General features: G+C 29.6%; 1 protein-coding gene across 3 annotated transcripts in view; it reads left to right on the forward strand.

Moving 5' to 3' along the window:
• syt7a (synaptotagmin VIIa) overlaps window positions 1-22,339 on the forward strand; it is a 184,253-nt gene that overhangs the window by 157,310 nt on the left and 4,604 nt on the right. For all 3 annotated transcript variants that reach the window (XM_051099144.1, XM_051099145.1, XM_051099146.1), the window contains 5 exons: window positions 14,645-14,756; window positions 19,042-19,309; window positions 21,336-21,505; window positions 21,651-21,765; window positions 21,865-22,064. In XM_051099144.1, coding sequence (XP_050955101.1) covers window positions 14,645-14,756; window positions 19,042-19,309; window positions 21,336-21,505; window positions 21,651-21,765; window positions 21,865-22,064 — 865 coding nt within the window. The remainder of the gene's footprint in view (window positions 1-14,644; window positions 14,757-19,041; window positions 19,310-21,335; window positions 21,506-21,650; window positions 21,766-21,864; window positions 22,065-22,339) is intronic.

Below are 22,339 nucleotides of genomic sequence, written 5' to 3' on the forward strand. Positions count from 1 at the left end.
CCCAAATATATATATGTTGCATACTGCAAAGGTAGTATGCATAGTATTTTAGTATGTTGTTTGGAACACATCCCTGCACACACACACACACACACACACTGCTGTGCTGCATGTTGTTGATGTTCTCAGTGGGTGTGATCTGGATTAGAGTATCAGCAGGAATTAAAACCCTGGTGACAAAAGCTTGTTTCTTTATTGACTGTGTTCAAACTTACACTCATGGCCTTATACACACACACACACACTCAGCGTGTGGGCGGCTTGTGTTAGACACGTTGAGTGTTAAGCTGATAACGGGACGCTGTGGTTTGTGGCTGTGAATACGCATATTGTTAGGCCATGCATTTGCATAAAAATGCATATCATTTCAATGATTACATAATGAGGTTATTTATGCAACTCTGTCGCAACCCACTCACAATTCTGCATCTGAATGTGGTTTACAGGTTTAGACTTGTATAGCAAAATATATATTCGATTTGTGCATAAGTTTTTCCCTGAAGCTACTTATAAAGCTTTTTGCACCAAAAGCAGTTTTTTGCTGCTGTACCTTTAAGACGTGTGTGCACGTGATCTCTGTTGTGATTGGCTGAACTCATTGTATGTGAAATGAAAAGCTTCGCTTCCTTCAAGGTTGCAGCTTTGAAAGCATTAAATCCTTCAAGGACTGTTTCAAAACAAACTCTGCACAAACAACTCTTTACACCCTGGTTCTTATGCATTCTAATTGGTATATTTATCAGTGTTATAAAGTTAATGAAGTTATGTATATTAATGTAGTATTATGTATATTTACATATTATAGCTATAACAAATTTACATTTACATTTATTCATTTAGACACTTCCTTCCAGCATTGGATGTGTAGATAGATAGATAGATAGATAGATAGATAGATAGATAGATAGATAGATAGATAGATGGATGGATGGATAGATAGAATATTGCTATATTTATATTGCACATTCTATTATTATAAAATTACATATCTAATTATACTATATTATATATAAAATGTATGACATTTATGATGCATTATTTTATTTATATAGTAATTGTGTGTGTGTGTATATATATATATATATATATATATATATATATATAATTTAATAATATAATACTATTTAGTATTATATAGAAATTAATATTACATATGTGCATATATACAACATATACTATTTTTGTTATAATATGTAATAAAAATAGATACTTGTTTTCATCAAATGTTAATGATCAACAAAATACAATACAGTATATAATAATACAATTATATCTCTATCTATCTATCTATCTATCTATCTATCTATCTATATATATCTCACACAGATATGATTTTGTTTACATGTTTAATATAAATGTTATATAGCAAAAATATATATTTATAGATAGATAATTAGAATATTAAAATATTAATATATTTATATACTGCACATTTCTATTGTTTATAAAATGACATATCTAATTATATATAATACGACAATATGACATTTGACATGTTTTATTTTATTTATAAATTAATTATATATTAATATTTTATTATATAGAAATATATACAACATATGACGTTTTGTTATAATATTTATTTAAATTATGTATATATTGTTGTTTTCATTAAAAGTTAAAAACAAATGTTTTTACAATATATAATACAATTATTTATACTACACATTTTATATATAATTTCTATATATTATTTTGTGCTTACATGTTTTCTATAAATATTATGTAGCAAATTATATATTTCTATAGACTGATGGATGTTAATATTTTCGTGTATATATATATATATTAACTTATTTATATTAATTATTGATCTTATATATATTTCTATATTAAGACCTAGATAGATAGATAGATAGATAGATAGAATTAATATATATATTGCTAGAATTTATGTATTAATCTTATATATGTACATACACACATATATACATATACATAATAGCATCAATAAATAGTAAAAAAAAAAAAAAATCAGGCTATGTACGTACTCGATGTTTTAATGAAATGTTAATGTGCGACTAATGTTTTTTTTACGTGTGTTAGAAGATCTGCAAGCACAATTACTCCAGATCTTGTCTCTAGCATCGTTGTGATGAACTACCAGTGTGACTCGAGTAAAAACAACTACTAGTGACAAATAGCTGTCAGCGTGAGCTCTTGAGACAAGCCCTTGCGCCCCGGTCAAACTCCTGCAGAATAATGGAGCTGTCCAACTGTGTGTGTGTGTGTGCGTCAAGCTTCTAGCACTTCACTCGAGTAGATAATCTTCTGTAATTAGCTGTAGATAAAGCAGGAGCGCAGTGTGTGTTTAAAAGCAGGTGTATTAATGAGAGACAAACGAGCGGCTGAAGCAAAAAAAAAAAAAAAAAATCAGGCTTGGTTTGGACGCAGCAGGATTTAACAGGCTGACTTTGCAAAACGACTCGTACCATTTCATGATTCACACGGCCCGCGGTCTCTCTGTCACGCTTTGTCCTGCTCAGAAAACGCGATGGGAGAGTTAGCATGGTGACTTTCTCACTGTTTGCTAATGCTAAGGTGTTGTGAGGGGCCTCTAGACTGGTTCCTTTCTGGTCCAAGTCTCTAGATAGAGATTGAGGACTCATTCATGTCTGGAGCACAGATTATGACATGGACTCATTCATGTCTGCACAACACTGATGTTTAACAGTTTTATGACATTATGCTTTTTTCAGTTTCTTATAAACATATTAATGACTAAAGTTTTGACTTCTGTTTCAGAGAAGCTGTTTTGACATTATTGAGATTTTGCTGTTTTCTTTTTAGTTTCTTCCCTTGTGAAAATTAACCATAGTTTTATTATAGTAAAAGTGTAGTAACCATGTTTTTTGGGGTATATTGATTACCACAGTTTTACTACAAATACCGTGGTTAAAGTATGATTAGTGTAGCAAGACCTTAGTTAATTTGTGGTCACCATGGTTTAGTATAGTACCATGGTTTATTGGTTTTATTTTGTAGTAAAACCATGGTTCATTTCGTAAAGGTTTGACTAGCTTAAGCTGGTATCTATGCAGTGTAAAGTATATAGTAATGTGTATGTGTGAATTAAAGGGTGAATTCACCCAAAAATAAAAATTCAGATTTAGATATGAAAGAAAATTTTACTTGGAATTAAATTAATATAAATGAATAAATTATGAATGTCGTAAATATGTAAATGTAAGTGTACTTTATTTATTTAATGATTTATTTTATTACTTTTTAGTATTGTTTTTAAAGTTTTTATATAATTTAATATAGTTTGATATATTAATTCAATTTTAAAAACAAATCAGTAAATAAGCTTGCATTGTAAGATTAGCCGTTATAATTTTTTTTTTTTTTTTTTTTTTTTTTTTTTTTTTTTGCTATGCATCCCTAATTTTAAGGTCATTTTTTTTAATTTTTTATTTTAATGTAGTTTAATATTAAATTGTTTTTTATATAATTACTATATGTAACAATACAATTTAATATTGTTTAATATAATAATATATTAAAAACACAAGTCAATTGCTATATTAAACAATATTACAATTTCAAAAACACAAGTCAGTAAGTTTGCATGAGATGAGCAGTTATATATTTTTGTTTTTTTAATGTTTTTGTGTATGTTTGCCATGCATCTCTAACTTTAAAGTAGTAATATTAAATACAGTAATATAATTTAATATTGTTTAATATAGTAATTATATTAAAAACACAAGTCAAGAAATAAGTTTACATGAGATGCGCAGTTACATATATATATTTTTTTATATTTTTTTATTTTTTTTTTTTGTATGTGCTTGACAAGCATCTCTAATTTTAAGGTTGTAATGTTTAACATTTTTATTTTAAAGTGGTTTAATATAAAATTTCTAATAATTTAATTACTGTATTTATCAATACCACAATTTAATATTATTTAATATAGCAATCATATTAAAAACACAAGTCAGAAAATAAGTTTGCATGAGATGAGCAGTTACATAATCTAATTTAATTTAATTTAATTTAATTTAATTTAATTTACTTTAATTTAATTTAACGTTTGCCATGCAACTCAAATTTTAAGGTAGCAATGTTTAACATTTTTTATTTTAAAATGATTTAATACTAAATTGTTGATAATTTACTTACTGTAATTAACAATACCACAATTTAATATTATTTAATATAGCAATCATATTAAAAACACAAGTCAGAAAATAAGTTTGCATGAGATGAGCAGTTACATAATTTTATTTTATTTAATTTTATTTTATTTAATTCACTTTAATTTAATATAATTTAATGTTTGCCATGCAACTCAAATTTTAAGGTAGCAATGTTTATTCTAAAATGATTTAATATTCAATTGTTGATCATTTAATTACTGTATTTAACAGTGTTATAATTTAATATTGTTAAATATATTAGTAATTATATTAATGAGATGAGCATTTAAATTTTTTTCTGCTAATTTTAAGGTAGTAATGTTTAACATTCACTGTATTTAACAATATTATGATTTAATATTGTGTAATATATTAATTATATTAAAAACGCATGTCAGTAAATATGCTTGCGTTATGATAGCAGTTATAGTTTTTCTTTTCTTTTTTTTCTTTTTTTTTTCTTTTCATGTTTGCCATGTATCTCTAATTTTAAGGTAGCTTTTTTATTTTAATATGTTTTAAAAATGTATTTTTAAATTATAATTACTATATTTAACAGTATTATATTTTATATATATTTTTAAATATTATTTAATTTAGTAATTCAATTTAAACCGTTGGTCAAAAGTAAGTTTTAATTATGAGATTTACATATGCATTTTTTTTTATATTTCTGTGTTTTTTTTATGCACTTTAAATTTAAGGTCTGTGTGTTTACTTAAGTGTCTCGTTTGAAAGAAAAATCAAATAAAATGAAAAAAAAAAGGAAACAAGGAATAACATGTAAAAGTACCAGAAATAGACAAAAAATAATATTCTGAAAGAGCAGCTTGCACATTCTGCTAAACATCTCCTATGGTTTCCCACAGTATATTGAAAGGTTTTATAACCACACGATGGTTTTTATTGGTGGTTGAACAATTCCTTCAAGGATTTTGATGGTAAACTTGGTCTGTCTTGCCCAGGATCATCAGATTTTAATTGAGCTGTTCTGCTGTGCTCGAGCACATATTAAATCAGTGTGTTTATAATGTGTGTGTGTGTTCAGCATGGAGGGCTGCTGTCCAAGAAATTACGACACGCTTTGAATGAAGTGAATGAGCTAACAGCAGAGTGTGTGTGTGTGTGTGTGTGTGTGTGTTGAAATGGACAGGCTTTGACTTTTGTCTCGAAAGGCCCGTTGCATCTTGCACACGCATGAAGTAATGAGCTATCGTGGTCGCTCTCATGCCGCTGTGCATTGTGGGTTGGTTATGTAATCATCTCCAGTGCGTTGTGTGGATGTGCGATCGGCATGACTCTGTGTTGTGTGTTTCTAATGGGAATCTGTATAGAGGGGAGGGCGCTCTCTCTCCAGCCTGGACGCGTCGAGGTGCGTGCGTTGCTTCCCGGGGCAGGTAAACGCAGGATAGTATAACAGGTCACGGTGAACCCCAAAGCGGCCTGCCTCCGGCCCGCCTCTGAATGTGCGTGTGTATGTGTGTGTCTGTCACGTGTGTTTGCGTGTGTGTGTCAACGAGGCACTCACCTGTACCTGTCATATATCCTTCTCCTCGTCTGCTGTTTGTGCACTATGGTCTCCTGTTTGCTGCCCCTCCATCCCTCACACACACACACACACACACACTCACACACACTCTCACCGCCCCTCGGTTGCCATGCCAACAGCCCACTTTTGAGGCGAGAGCGCTTGGAAGAGCACATTCCAGATGTTGGGGGGAATTCGGGCTCTGTGCACCCCCTACTGGCCGCTCCACACACCTGCAGGCTGCCGTTACATGCATTAATAATCATGTATGCATTCATCACGAATATATAACATCTACTCCATGCGGGAGATGTTTATACGCCAACTCAAGAGAAATCTCTGTTTCTCTCTGTTTTGCTTCTCTTAGTGCTGTCTTGGAGGCTGGGTTGTGAAAGAGGAGGACTCAGTAGAGCCGTTTGACACTTAAAGTCGCACGTTATTGACTGAAAATACTGAAGTGCGCGGATGTGAATGGCTAGTGCAGCGCAAGTGTGTTTCAGCCTATTTTACTACGGTGAAATCAGGATATATAATCAAAAAAAAAAATTAAGAGAAGCCGTACAACTATTGTTTTTTTTTTTTTTTTTAATTTAATAATTTTAGTAAATATTATATAAAAGCATTTATTAAAATTGTATTTAATTGTATGCATATAAATTAACATTAAATTACTTAAAATAGTCCTTTATTGTAATCTAAATCTAAATAAACTAATTAATAAAGCAACTAAAAATTTTTAATATTAATATCTTATTTATTTTATTGTTTATTTACTGTATATATTGTCTGTACTATATAGTTTTATTTAATTTATTATTTAATTTAATTGGTATAAATATTTATTCATTAATATTCATTTACTATTAATATATATTTTTATTTTACTTTAATTTGAGATAAATATACATTTTACATATATGTGTATTTGTTATTTATATATATTATATATGTATATATAATTAATATTTATATAAATATTGATTCATATTCAATTAATTAAAAAAAGCATTTTTAAATTAAATATTATTAATATATATATATATATATATATATATATATATATATATATATAATTAAATATTTAAGTATTTCATAAATGTCAATATTTTATTATTTTTAATAGTAATGTTTTTATTTTATTGTTCATTTACTATATATATATAATTCATTTGTAAAAATATTATTATTAATTAATTACTATTAATATATATTTTTAATTTTACTTTTATTTAATTTATTTAAAATAAACATTATAAATATATAATTATTAGAAAATAAATATTTTATGTAAATCAATATTTAATGTAATTTATATAAATATTAGTTAATTATTATTTTATTTTTCAATATTAATGTTTTTTAATTTATTGTTCATTTATTTACACTAAATATAAATAAATATATGTGATATTAAATTCATTGTTTTAATTTGTAAAAATATTAATAATTAATATTAATTAATTACTATTAATATTTTAAAATGCACATTATAAATTATAAATATATAAATGAAAATGTAAAAAATGCATTTTTAAATTCAGTATTATCTTATGGGCTCGCTGCTTTTATAAATAGCATCATTTTAATTTTCTAAATTTTAATTAATGTTTCATTATTTTTAATATAATTACAAATTAAAACATTTTTAAATTAAATATTTAATTTTAGCTACTAAAATAAACATATTGGCTTATTGCTTTTATAAAGAACCAACAATATCAACATGATACAAGACAAAAGTGTTCAATACCTAGATTTATTTTTAAAAAATTATGCTAAACTATTCTATTTTAATACAGTCCATTAGATCATTAGATTACAGTCATTAAAGGCCCGTTAATATACAATATAATTAATGTGCTGTCATATATGTTACAACTATTTCATAATTGGATCAGATTTGAGAGCCAGAATTCTGCATTTATATATATTAGATTTGAGTCCTGTATTGTAGATGATATTTATGTTGACAGCTAAAGTTAAACAGGTTATCGAGCCAAACTTTGGAATAACCTGCAGGCGAGTGACACGTCTACAGTGAATGAATTATTCAGGCCTCAGAGAAGCGTCTACATGTCCTTTATCTGCCCTCGATCGATAGCCAAGGACATGAAGGCAGAGACAGACAGAGAGATACAGAAGCAAAAAGAGATGCTCCTTTCTTTGTCCTCATTTCACCTGTTCTCGCTCACCGCCGAGGGTCGCCTCCTTCCCATGCACCAAGGGGTTTCATGACACCTCAGGGTGGAGAAGAATTGTATTCAATTATCGGGACATTTGGAGCTTTTTCTAACTATTTGTTGTAGTTTGCATTATATTATGTATTAATGTCAGTTATTGATAACATTTTTCAGTTAATGTCTTTACAGTTACTGTCTGTAAAGACAGAAAACCCCATCATACACCATTCATTTGAGTCCTGCTTCTTCTATTCAGTGACGTATTTTTTTTAAAAGAAATTAATACTTTTATTTAACAGGGATGCATTAAATTAATCAAAAGTGGAAGTAATGACATTTATAATTAATAAATGATCAACACTGATAATAATAAATGTTTCTTGAGAAACAAATCAGCATATTAGAATGATTTCCGAAGGATCATGTGACACTGAAGACTGGAGTAATGATGCTGAAAATACAGATTTAATTACAGGAATAAATTACATTTTAACATATATTTAAATAGAAAACAGTGATTTAAAATTGTAAAAATATTTCACAATTTTACTGTATTTTTTATATGTAAATGCACCCTTGGTGAGCAGAAAAGACTTCTTACAAAAGCTACTCAAATAAATCTTACCGACCGAAACTTTTGAATGGTATTGTCAGACAAATGTTTATTTAAAAAATAAATAAATAAACTTGACATTTGTCATGTGCTTACAAAAATAGTTCTTTTTTTTAAGTTTTAAAACTTCACATCTCAGTATCTTCGTTTATTTGTTTTCAACCAGAGACTTTTTAAATCAAGAATCATTTAGGCCACTTTTCATGTATAAATCTACAATACAGTGATAAATAATGACAGTATTAATGTTTTGGCAATGTTTTTGTTGAGCCTTTAAGTGAGTTTCTTTTTAATATCAACTTCAGCACTTTGTGTTCAGACATTTATGGCCATTAGTATGTTTATGAGGTGTAAATATTAATTTGCTGTTGCTATGGTTACCTCCTGAAAATATGGGCTGTTATAGTCAAACTTTTACTGTTAATGTTTGAAATGGCTGTTGAAACGTTTCTGTTGAATTAAAGGACTCTTTAGAGGAATAGTTCACCCAAAAATGAAAATTTGCCCTCCAAGATATAGATAAGTTTATTTCTTCATTAGATTTGGAGAAATGTAGCATTACATCACTGGTTCACCAATGGATGTGAATGGGTGCCGTCAGAATTAGAGTTCAAACAGCTGATAAAAACATCACAATAATCCACAAGTAATCCACAACACTCGAGTCCATCAGTTAACATCTTGCCAAGTGAAAAGCTGTGTGTTTGTAAAAAACATTCATCATTAAGACGTTTTAACTTTAAATTGTTGCTTCTGGCCAAAATATGACTCCGTAATCTATAATATTGCTTTCTCCAGTGAAAAAGTCGTCTTGTTTGAATGTGCTCACCCTCAGGTCATCCAAAATGTAGATGAGTTTGTTTCTTCATCAGATTTGAAGAAATGTAGCATTACATCACTTGCTCACCAAAGGATGTGAATGGGTGCCGTCAGAATGAGAGTCCAAACAGCTGATAAAAACATCACAGTAATCTACAAGTAATCTACACCACTCCAGTCCATTAGTTAACAATGACTTTTACACTGGAGAAAGCAGTATTATGGATTATGGGCTCATATTTTAGCTAGAAGTGACAGTTTTAAGTTAAAAATGTGTTAATGATAGATTTGTTTCTTGTAAACACACAGTTTTACACTTCTCAAGATGTTAACTGATGGACTGCAGTAGTGTGGATTACTTGTGTATTATTGTGATTCTGACGGCACCCATTCACATCCATTGGTGAGTAAGTGATGTAATGCTACATTTCTCTAAACCTGATGAAGAAACAAACTCATCTACATCTTGGATGCCCTGAGGGCGAGCACATTTTCAGCAAATTTTCATTTTTGGGTGAACTATTAATTATTTTTCAGAGCTTTCAGATGCTAAAATTCACTCCCTGCTTTCTGTCATAATCATTTCTCCATCTGTTCTCATTTTTTCACCTTTCGCACCATCTTCATGGCAGCTGAATGTGTGTGAGTTCAGTAAGATTGAACTAACAAGGACACTAACTCATTAAAAGATTCAGCCAATCAGTGCTGCATTCAGCTCACAATTAACCAATTACTGACACAGATCGTGAATATTAAAATAAGATTTTTAACACCTGTCTCTCTCCCCTCCCGAGCTGACCTCGTGTCTGTCTGTCTGTCTGTCTCTGTCCGTCTGTCTGTCTGTCTGTTGTGCTTTGCCTGCTCAGTGTTCTTTTGTCTACACTCCGACTACGTCTGTGTGTCTTCAACAACACGGCCATGATGTTTCCACCATCGGCGTGGTGGCTTTTGAGTGAATTAACCAAGAACAAAAGTTGACACCATTGAGAGGATGTTTTCCCGAAACAGATGTGTTGACAGACAGACGCTTTATGGTTTGTGCGTAAAGCTCCCGTCCGATTCAGCTCCGTCCTCCCGGACCTCAGCCGCTCTCCTTAGACTTGTGGGGATCCAGCTGGGAATATGATTTATTTAAAGGCACAGTTCACCTAAAAATTACACTTCTATCCTCTATCGACATAGAGATATTTCGAAGAATGTCCAAACTGCTTTTTTATACAGTGAAAATCTCCAAAAAGGACACGAAACAAACGGGGGTCTGAATGAACACTACTGATACGATTTATTTTTGTGGTCCACTTCTGACTTTTTGCAAAAGGTTTTTATTGAATAATGATGTAAATTCAATTTTAAATCAGTAAATAGTGGTTAAAATGTATGGTTAGTTAATTTATTTTATTTTATTTTATTTTATTTTTTGTTGTTTATTTATTTTTGTTGTTGTTGTTGTACACTTCTGGATCTGGACATAATATTACCAGTGAATAGTGATTTAATTTTCTTTCTTTTCTTTTCTTTTCTTTTCTTTTCTTTTCTTTTCTTTTCTTTTCTTTTCTTTTCTTTTATTGTATTTTATTGTATTTTATTGTATTTTATTTTATTAGTGATTTAAATATAGTGATTTAAATTTCATTATTTTTATTTTATGTTTCATTTTTGTGGATTTTATTTATTTTATTTTATTTTATTTTATTTTATTTTATTTTATTTTATTTTATTTTATTTTATTTTATTTTTGTGGTCCACTTCTGTATTTATGTGGAAAGATTTTCAGTAAATAGTGGATTAAATTTCAGTGCTTTATCTTAGTATTTTATTTTAATTTATTCATTTTTTGTTCTATTTTATTGTATTTTATTTATTTTTGTTGTACCCTTCGGGCTCTTGACATAATATTATCAGTGAATAGTGATTTTATTTTATTTATTGTTTTGTTTTTTGTTTTATTTTATTGTGTTTTATTTATTTTTGTTGTACCATTCTGGCTCTAGACATAATATTACTAGTGAATAGTGATTATTTTGTTATGTTACGTTACGTTATGTTACGTTATGTTACGTTTTGTTTTGTTTTATTTTTGTGGCTTTATGTGGAAAGATTTTTTTTTAGTAAATAGTGGTTTAAATTTCAGTGCTTTATTTTATTTTAATTTGATTATTTTTGTTGTTTATTTTATTTTATTTTATTTTATTTTTGTTGTACCCTTCTGGCTCTAGACATAATGTTACTAGTGAATAGTGATTGTTTTGTTTTGTTTTGCTTTGCTTTTGTTTTATGTTATGTTATGTTATGTTATGTTATGTTATGTTATGTTATGTTTTGTTTTGTTTTGTTTTTGTGGCTTTATTTGGAAGGATTTTCAGTAAATAGTGGTTTAAATTTCAGTACTTTATTTTATTTTAATTTAATTATTTTTGTTGTTTATTTTATTTTATTTTATTTTTGTTGTACCCTTCTGGCTCTAGACATAATATTACCAGTGAATAGTGATTTATTTTATTTTATTTTGTGGTCCACTTCTGGCTTTATGTAAATATTTTTTAGTAAATATTGATTTAAAATTCTTTTTTTTTTTTATTTGACTTTAATTTATTTAAGTTTATTTTTCAGTGAACTGTGATTTACATGATTTACAGACTTTACTGAAAAAGCTATCGTTTGACTTCTAAAGGTGGTGAACATAGCGCATAGGCTATATGGACTAAATTTTGGTGCTTTTGTGTCCTTTTTGGAGCTTGACAGCCGTTGTCCCCCTTTAATTGTATAAACCATTATGGAGTGAGAACATTCTTCAAAATATCTTCTTTTATGTCCTGCAGATTTGGCACGAGGGTGAATCATTTGCCATTGTAAGTGACCTATCCCTTCGAATGAAGGGAAAAGGCGTGACATCGGCTGTCCCCGCGGGTCTAAAGACAGTCGGATCCTCCTGAATGTCTCTCTTTTCCCTCCTGCTCTCTGTGTTCGACTGTATGTGCCATTTGCTGTGTTCCTTTACACTATTTGTTTACTCCTTCTCTCTCTTTTGTCTTTCCAGCGCTCATTTTCTCTCTTTCTCTTCAAAGCTTCACACCTCTCTGGAAACCAAACGCTTCCTTCCTGGTCTCTTTGTCTTTCTTTTCTGTAGAACTAATCTAGCTGTGTATGTGCTTTCGTTTAACTCTCCTTTCTCTCTTTCTCTCTGACTGCAGGGTTTCTTGTCTTTCCAGGCGTCTCTCTCTCGCTCTCTCTCTCCTGCAGCTGTGCTGGTTTGGTTGACGTCTCTCTCATGGTTTTGTTTGACTCTTCAGTCATGCGAATAATCTTCTGCCTTTCCATCACAGAAAAAGCGTCTCTCTTCCTCTTACGCTGTCTTTTGTCTCTCTTTCTCCCTCCAGCTGTTACCGTGTCTCCGTTTCGTCTGTATCCGTGTGCCGCCTTCATCGCTTTTCTCTGTTCATCCTGTAGTCGTCTTGTTGTGTCTTTCTCTGTCTTTCTGTCTCTGGGTTTGTGTCTGATCACTCAGTTTCATTCAGATGTCGGCATTTGTCCTTTTCACTTTCTGTCTGTCTGTCACTCTCCTCTCTCTGTCTGCTCTTTTGGCCCCTGCTCTGGTTTAGTTTGGTCCTGTCAACTAGTTCAGTAGTTTAGTCAAACATTAAAGGGATGTTTAGGGGTTCAGTACAAATTATGCTTGATTGAAAGCATTTGTGGAATAATGTCACTTACCACAAAAAATTACTTTAAATTCAATGTCAAGTTATCTGCCTACTAAAGATGTTAATAAAAATGTGAGATTGCTTTCTACTGTTAAACCCTCCAATTTTAATTTGATTTTAAGCCAAAATATTAAAGTCCAAATATTTTTTGTAGGCACACGTTTTATTTAGTTATTTATGTATTTATTTATTGAGTCTAAAATATTTTTTTGTGGCAGTGCACATTTTAATTTATTATTTTAATGTGAACCAATGATTTTTATTTTTATTTTTTGGCAATACACATTTTATTTATTTATGTATTTTTTTAATGGACCAACAAGCCATTTTTTCCAGTAATACTCATTGTCTTTTTTGTCTTTTTATTTTTTTTAAGCAGCGAGATTAATCTAAATTATTTTATGTGGCTTTAAACCTTTGTTTTATTTTGTTTTTAAGTTTAAAGGAGCAATGAATCATTTATTTATTTATTTATTTATTTATTTATTTATTTAGAGTGAAGATTCACAGTTATAACCATGCTGTTTTGTTTTATTTTACAAAATTCAACAACCATATTCAAGAGTCAAAATATTTTTGTCAATACACATTTATTTATTTATTTATTTATTTATTCATTCATTCATTCATTTTTTTTTTAATGGACCAACAAGCCATTTATACACATTGTCTTGTTTTATTTGTATTTATTTTTTTAAGCTGAGAGATTAATCAAAATTATTTTATGTGGCTTTAAACCTTTGTTTTATTTTGTTTTTAAGTTTAAAGGAGCAATGAATTATTTATTTATTTATTTATTCATTCATTCATTTATTAATTAATTCATTTATACATTTATTTTATTTTATTTTATATTATTTTTTGATTGAGCGGTGAGCCAAAATTATTTTCTGTAGCATTTAACTGCTATTTTTTTTAAAGTCCAAATTATTTTCTGTGGCAATACATATTTATTGCTTAAACTTAATACAGCTTTTTTGTGTAACAATAAACATTATTCATGATGTAGTAAATGAGATAATTATTTTCTGTGATAACAAACATTATAACCCAAATGCCTATCAATCAACTTTGTTTGTCTTGAACCCTTAATATACCTTTAAAGAGATTTTCCAGTCTAGGCCATCCGTCCCAATCCGACTTCGGACACCAGCCCTTGGAAAAAAACAACGGAGCGCACCGTGACATGATGAACTGACAGCTTTTTATGTTTGCTGAGATATCAATAACCCTGAATATTTGGCAGTTTATGGTGTCTTTTTTATTTTTATTTTCGGCTGTGCTACAGTATAAACTGAAGTAACATTTTGTCCTACAATGTTTTGTAACAGGAAATGTGATTTTTTTTTTTTTTTTTTTTTGTAACTGTGATTTTTCTTTTCTATTTCTCTGTTGTGGCTTTATTTTACTGTGTTGAGCGATCGAAAGTAAAACGCATACTCATGCTTGTTATTAATTTGTCTTCTTCATATTCTTGTCCGTTTCTAAACTTTGGGCCGAAGCCGGTCAGAATAACTCGAGTCAGCGCTCGTAGAGGTCAAAAGGTCATCTGGGTTTGAAGGTTTGATTCTGTGGCAAAGAGAAAGAAACACAGGGCGAGTCACACACGACTGGTATTTTTAGTGATCTCTGTTTGTCTCTGTCTGTTTCTCACCCTGCAGTAGGAATATGGGGAATAAGCCAGCTAACAGTCCTAAGGGTCAGCCGCCAGACGCCGACGGCCATTCCTCAGTGTCTGACCTTGCCAACTCGCTCACTGGAGACATGGTGATGGTAAGACAGTGTGTTTGCATGTAGCATCCCAGTCCCAAATAGTCTTTCATACTGCCGGCATAAAGTCTGAATCACTTTGCAGTTCATTCAGCCCCTTAAGACAGAAAGAAGACGTCAGAAAATCCTAACTGATTTACTGAAGGGCAAACACTGATAAATAGGTGCTTTTTCAGCCTTTAAATGCCTGCTGAGTGTCTCAAAGCTTTTAAAGGAGAAGTCCACTTTCAAAACAAAGATTCACATATAATGTACTCACCCCTTGTCATCCAAGATGTTCATGTCTTTCTTTCTTCAGTCGTAAAGAAATTATGTTTTTTGAGGAAAACATTTTAGGATTTTTCTCCATATAATGGACTGCTATGGTGCCCTGATTTTGAACTTCCAAAATACAGTTTAAATGCAGCTTCAAACGTTCCCAAATGCAGTTGTAAACGATCCCAGACGAGGAACAAGAGTCTTATCTAGCGAAACGATTGGTTATTTTCATTAAAATGTAACAACAATTTAAATACTTTTTAATCTCAAACGCTCGTCTTGTCTTTCTCTCCCTGAACTCTGTGTATTCTGGCTCAAGACAGTTAGGGTATGTCGAAAAACTCCAATCGTATTTTCTCCCTCAACTTCAAAAATCATTTCAAAATCATCTACATCGCTGCAGAAGTACCGACCCAGTGTTTGCAAAGTGAACACGCAAAGAAGATCCTTAAAAAAAGAACACCCTTAAAAAAAGGTAAAACAGTGATATAGGACAATTTCGAAGCTGAGGGAGAACATGAGATGGAAGTTTTTCGACGTACCCTAACTGTCATGAACCGGAACAAAAACAGTCCAGGCAGAGTAAGACAAGACGAAAGTTTGACATTAAAAAGTATATAAAGTGTATAATTTTTTTTTTAAATAACCGATTGTTTTGCTAGATCAGACCCTTCTTCCTCAGCTGGGATTGTTTACAACCGCATTTGGGATCATTTGAAGCCGCATTTAAACTGAATTTTGGAAGCTCAAAATCGGGGCACCATATCAGTCCATTATATGGAGACAAATCCTAAAACGTTTCCTCAATAAACATAATTTCTTTACGACTGAAGAAAGAAAGACAAGAACATCTTTGACAACAAGGAGGTGAGTAAATTATTTGTAAATTGTTGTTCTGGAAGTGGACTTCTCCTTTAAAGGGATAGTTCGTTCAAAAAAACGAAAATTACCCCATGATTTACTCACCCTCAAGCCATCCTAGGTGTATATGAGTTTCTTTATTTGTACAACTACAATTGTAGGTATATTTAAAAATGTACCTGCAGAAGGGACTTCAAATTATGAACACCCATTCACTGCCATTATAAAGTTTGGAAGAGCCAGGACATTTTTTAATATAACTCCTATTGTATTCATCTGAAAGAAGAAAGTCATATACACATAGGATGGCTTGAGGATGAGTAAATCATTTTTGGGTAAACTATCCCTTTAAGGCAAGACACTACATGCAAAAATATTTTTAATGCACTGGATTTGAGAGTTTACATCTCGCAGCTGTGAGTTTATTTATTTCAATTCTGAGTTGCGAGTTTGAATCTCACAGTTCTGAGAAAAAAAGTCAGAACTGTAAATATAAAAAGTCGTTATTACCTTTTTAATTTTTTATTCTGTGTTGGAAACAAAACAAAACAAAAGAATTGCAAGATGTAAACTCACAATTGTGAGGAGAAAAAGCAAAATTACAAGATATAAACTCAGAATTGCGGGTGGGGGGGGTTCATTTTTTTCATTCTTTTTTTCTCAGAATTGCTAGTTTTATTTAAATTCTGAGTTTAGATCTTGCCATTCTAATGTTCATAGACTTAGTGAAAACAGAAAAAAAAAAGAATTGCAAGATGTAAACTCAGAATTCTGAGTTTTCGCAATTATTATTGTTTTTTCCTCAAATTTGCAAGTTTATATTTCACACTTCTGAGTTTAGATCTTCTGATGTTTATAAACTTGCAATTGCAAATAAAAAAAAGTCATAATTACATTTTTCTCCCTTAGTGGAAAAAAAAAAATATTTGTGAGATGTAAACTCAAAATTCTGTAGGAAAAAAGTTTATGAAAGTGTTTGTTTATATATGTGTGTGTACTGTGTATATTTATTATGTATGTATAAATACACACACATACAGTACATATTTTGAAAATATTTACATGTATTTACATGCAATTTTGAGGAAAAAAAAGTCAGCATTGTGAGATGTACACTCTCAGCTGCACAAAAAAATGTCATAATTGTTAGTTAAAAAGTCAGAATGACCTTTATTTAGCGGAATCAAAAAGGTATTGTGAGAACTTTTTTTTATGTACAAGTTCAAATTTTGAGTTTAGATCTTGCAATTCTGATGTTTATAAACTCGCAATTGCAAGAAAAAAAGTTATAATTGTGAGTTGTGAGTGATTATATAATTTTTTAATCCCTTAATGGGAAAAAATGAATTATGGGATGTACAGTACCAGTCAAAAGATTTGGACAGTAAGATTTTTAATGTTTTTTAAAAAGTCTCTTCTGCTCACTCAAGCCTGAATTTTTTTGATTCAAAGTACAGCAAAAACAGTCAAATTTTGAAATATTTTTACTATATAAAATAACTGCTTTCTATTTGAATATATTTAAAAATGTAATTTATTCCTGTGATCTCAACGCTGAATTTTTATCATCATTACTCCAGTCACGTGATCCTTCAGAAATTATGCCAATATTCTGATGTGCTGCTGAAAAAACATTTATTATTATTAACAGCTGAGTAGAATTTTTCAGGTTTCTATTAGAAAGTTCAGAAGAACAACATTTATCTGAAATACAAATCTTTTGTAACATTTTAAATGTCTTTATCATCACTTTTGATCCATTTAAAGCATTCTTGCTAAATAAAAGTATTAATCTCTATAGTCTCTTTCCAAAAAAAATTAAAAATAAAATCAAAGCTTTTAAATGGTATAGTGTATATAGTGGTTTTTATTTCAGATAAATGCTAATCTTTGGATCTTTCTATTCATCAAAGAATCCTGTAAAAAGTGTACTCAACTTTTAAAAAATATTTTAAATATTGATAATAATAAAAAATGTTTCTTGAACAGCAAATCAGCATATTAGTATGATTTCTGAAGGATCATGTGACCCTGAAGACTGAAAATGTAGCTTTGATCACATGAATAAATTACATTTTAAAATATCTTCATATAGAAAGCAGTTATTTTAAATAGTAAAAATATTTCAGAATTTTACTGTCTTTGCTGTACTTTGGATCAAATAAATGCAGGTTTGGTGAGCAGAAGAGACTTCTTTAAAAAAAAAAAACATTAAAATCTCACTGTTCAAAAAATTGTAACTTTTGACAGAATTTTGAGAGAAAAAAGTCTGAATTACAAGATGTATATTTAGAATCTTTTGGGGAACTTTTATAAACTGACAATTGTAAGAAATAAAGTCAGAATTGTGAGTTACAAAATCACAATAACCTTTTTTAGTTTCATTCTGTGGTGGGAAAAAATAAGATTTTTTTTTCTTAGAATTTTACACTTTTAATGCTTCCATAGATTTGTGATTTTGGGCTATTTGACTTTTTGTTTTGTTTTGGACTAGTGGGAAGAAGATAAAAATCCAAAATATGCTTTCAAGCATTTTATTGTGTCTGTGTCTGTTTGCGTCTACAGTATATCCTGAAGGTGTTTAGAGAGGGGTTTGTTCATATATCATTCATTTGATTTTATTCCTAAAAACATTCAATTTTCTGTCTGTTGACAGTATTTTCTGATTTATGGATTGATAAAAAAAATATGCAAATCCAAAACCCTCTGTGAAAACCTCTAACTCTAATATGTCAACAAAATGAAATAGGAATTTTGAATCTGGCTTTATCCAGTGTACAGTTTTCAGTTCTGGAAATGTATGCAAATTGGTGCATATTTAATAAGATAATGCATATTTAAAACGAACTCATTTCAGAAAACTTGTAATACAAAAGATATGTGCAATTCTTAGTTTCAATTCAGTCAACTGGGGAAATATAGTGATATCTAGTTTTTTTACCTCTTCAACTCTCATTCACCTGCGGTGTCTTGCCCTAAATATCTTAAGACATGTCTGTGTGTGTTTTGCTTCTCGATCAATAATAACAGCAGGCGTCTCTGAATTGTTAATAAGGAAACAACAAACTCCAAATGTTTTCTAGCACATTAGATGAGGTGTTCATGCTTGTGTTTTTGGTCACAGCTCTGTTGTTCACGTTCCTGTTTTTCTCTCTTACGCTGTCTTAAGTTGTCTCCGGGGTCGGAAGACGACGACCACGAAGGTCCAGTGAGCGAGAAACTGGGCAGGATTCAATTCAGCTTGGGCTACAGCTTCCAAGACACGACTCTGACGGTGAAGATACTCAAAGGTCAAGACCTGCCCGCTAAAGACTTCTCTGGGACGTCCGACCCCTTCGTCAAAATCTACCTACTGCCCGACAGAAAGCACAAACTCGAGACCAAAGTCAAGAGGAAAAATCTCAACCCTCACTGGAATGAAACCTTCCTGTTTGAAGGTCAGCTGGGGTCATCTGTGTCTCTAAACATCTTAGCTATAGATCAAATATGTTTAGTTTTTAGCTGGTTAAAACAATTCTCTCACTAATTCTCTCGTTAAAACGAGTCTCTTGATAAAAAAACAAGTTACAATATATTTTATATATTTAAAACAGTCTCACAAAACCTGTCAAGAACATGCTCAGGTCATATTTAATCCCAAAAAAATAATAATAATAATAATAATAATAATAATAATAAATAATAATTTAACATTAGCTAACTGATGTATTATCATTTAAATTATAAAAACAAATGACTAAATTATGATATTAAAATAAAAAAATAAGATATTTATTGTTGTTGTTATCATTATGCATTTAAAATAAATTAATATTATTAATAGTATTATTACTATTTTATTACTATTTTATTTAAATTGATAAAACAAATTAATAGATTATATATTATAGCTAATATAATTAACATAATAGTAAAAATAATAATAATAATAACTTTTTTATCATTATTATTAATAAGAATGATGATGTTAATGATGATGATTTAAAACTTAACAAAGTAATTTATTATTTAAATGATAAAACAAATTAAGTTATGACATTAATAAAAATGTAATAAATCAGTAAGACATTTATTATTGTTATTATTATTCATTTAAAATATATTATTAACTATTGTTACTATTTTATTACTATATTACTTTAATAAAATGAATAAAAATATATTATATCTAATATAATAAATTAACATTAATAATAATAATAATTAGCATTTTTGTTTTTATTGATGATGATGATGATGATGATGATTTAACATTAACAAAATAATTTATTATTATTGATTAAATAAAAAAATGACTAATTATGATATTAAGTACAATTTAATAAATAAGATATTATTATTATTATTGCTGTTAATTTAAAATGAAGTAGTAGTAGTAGTATTGCTATTTTATTACAAATTAATTAATTGTATCTAATATTATAAATTGTCATTTAAAAAATAATATTTATTTTGTATTGTTATTATTATTAATAATGATTTAACATTAACAAAGTAATTTATTATTATTTAAATTATAAAACTAAATTATGGCATTAAAATTTAATAAATGAGTAAGACATTTAGTATTGTTATTATTCTTATTTTAAATATATTATTAACAGTATTAATACTATTTTATTACTATATTGCTTAAATTAATCTAATAAATAAATAAGAATATTATTATATCTAATATAAATAAATTAATAATAAAAATGTTCCTTTTTTTATTAATAATGATGATGATGATCAGAATCAAAATCAAAAATGATGGTGATTTTATTGTTATTAATTAAATTAAAAAAACAAATAATTATGATATTAATAAGTATTAATAATAAATTAAGATATTTATTATTATTGTTATTATTCATTTAAAATAAATTATTATTATTAATAGTATTATTACTATTTTAGTACTTTATTACTTTAATAAAACAAATTAATAAATGGTATGATATTATATCTAATATAAATAAATTAACTTATTAAAAATAATAATAATTATACAATTATTATTTGTACTACTACTACTACTACTAATAATAATAATAATGATGATGATGAATTGACATTAACAAAATAATTTATTATTAAGTTGTAAAATAAATTACTTAATTATGATATTAAAGACAGTTTTAATAAATGAATAAGATATTTGTTATTGTTGTTAAAATAAATTATTAGTACTAATAGTCTTATTTTATTTCTAAATTTTTAAATGAATAAAACATATTAATACATATCTAATTTAATAAATGAACAATTTATTGTCGGTTTAAATAAAAATGATAATTATTTACTGTAATAATTACTGTATATACTGTAATAGGATTAGTTATCAGTAAAATAATATGCAAAACACAATGCAAAATGCTCTGATTTTATTATGCAAAACATTTTCTTTTGATTTTGGATTGAAGTATGTCCTGCTTTCATCACTCCGGATGAATTTAATCCTCTCGTCTCACATCTCCTCAGGGTTCCCGTATGAGAAGGTGCGGGAGCGAACGCTGTATCTCCAGGTGCTGGATTACGATCGGTTCAGCCGTAACGACCCGATCGGAGAGGTCTCGATTCCTCTGAATAAAGTGGAACTCGGACAGCTGAAAACGTTCTGGAAGGATCTCAAACCCTGCAGTGATGGCAGCGTGAGTCACTTTTCCATACAATGAAAGCGGTAGTGTGCTATAAGTCTTTGGAGGCTTTACAGTAGATTTGTGCACGTAACATACTGATGGCATTATTTTCTGAAAATCTTCACTATCTAATCTCAAGCTTGCGTGTGTGTTGTAGGGAAGTCGTGGAGATCTGCTAGTGTCTCTGTGTTATAACCCCACTGCCAACACCATCACTGTTAACATCATAAAAGCTCGCAACCTCAAAGCCATGGACATCGGGGGCACCTCAGGTACACGTCTAATAACAAACACAAGGTTGTCATAATCAGTGAATAGCTGCATGTCTCATTTGCATAACTCACGCCCTCTCGTTCTCTGATTGGCTGTAGACCCCTATGTAAAAGTATGGCTAATGCACAAAGACAAGCGAGTGGAAAAGAAGAAGACGGTGACCATCAAACGCTGCCTGAACCCCGTTTTTAATGAATCCTTCCCCTTTGACGTGCCCGCACATGTTCTCCGAGAGACAACCATCATCATCACCGTCATGGATAAGGATCGACTGAGCCGCAACGATGTGATTGGAAAGGTGCTTCCTATATAGCTAAATGCTGCTCTCATTGTAATATAAATTTGACAATAATATATTGATCATATATTACTTTTTTGTATTATACAGTTGAAGTCAAAAGTTCACATACACTTAATTCTTAATACTGTGTTGTTACCTGAATGATCCACTGCTGTGTTTTTTTTGTTTAGTGATAGTTGTTCATGAGTCACTTGTTTGTCCTGAACAGTTAAACCCCCTGCTGTTCTTGAGAAAAATCCTTTCCAACAATGACTGTATGATTTTAAGATTCA

This window comes from Labeo rohita, chromosome 25 (genome assembly GCF_022985175.1).
Source record: "Labeo rohita strain BAU-BD-2019 chromosome 25, IGBB_LRoh.1.0, whole genome shotgun sequence".
NCBI classification, from domain to species: Eukaryota; Metazoa; Chordata; class Actinopteri; order Cypriniformes; family Cyprinidae; genus Labeo; species Labeo rohita.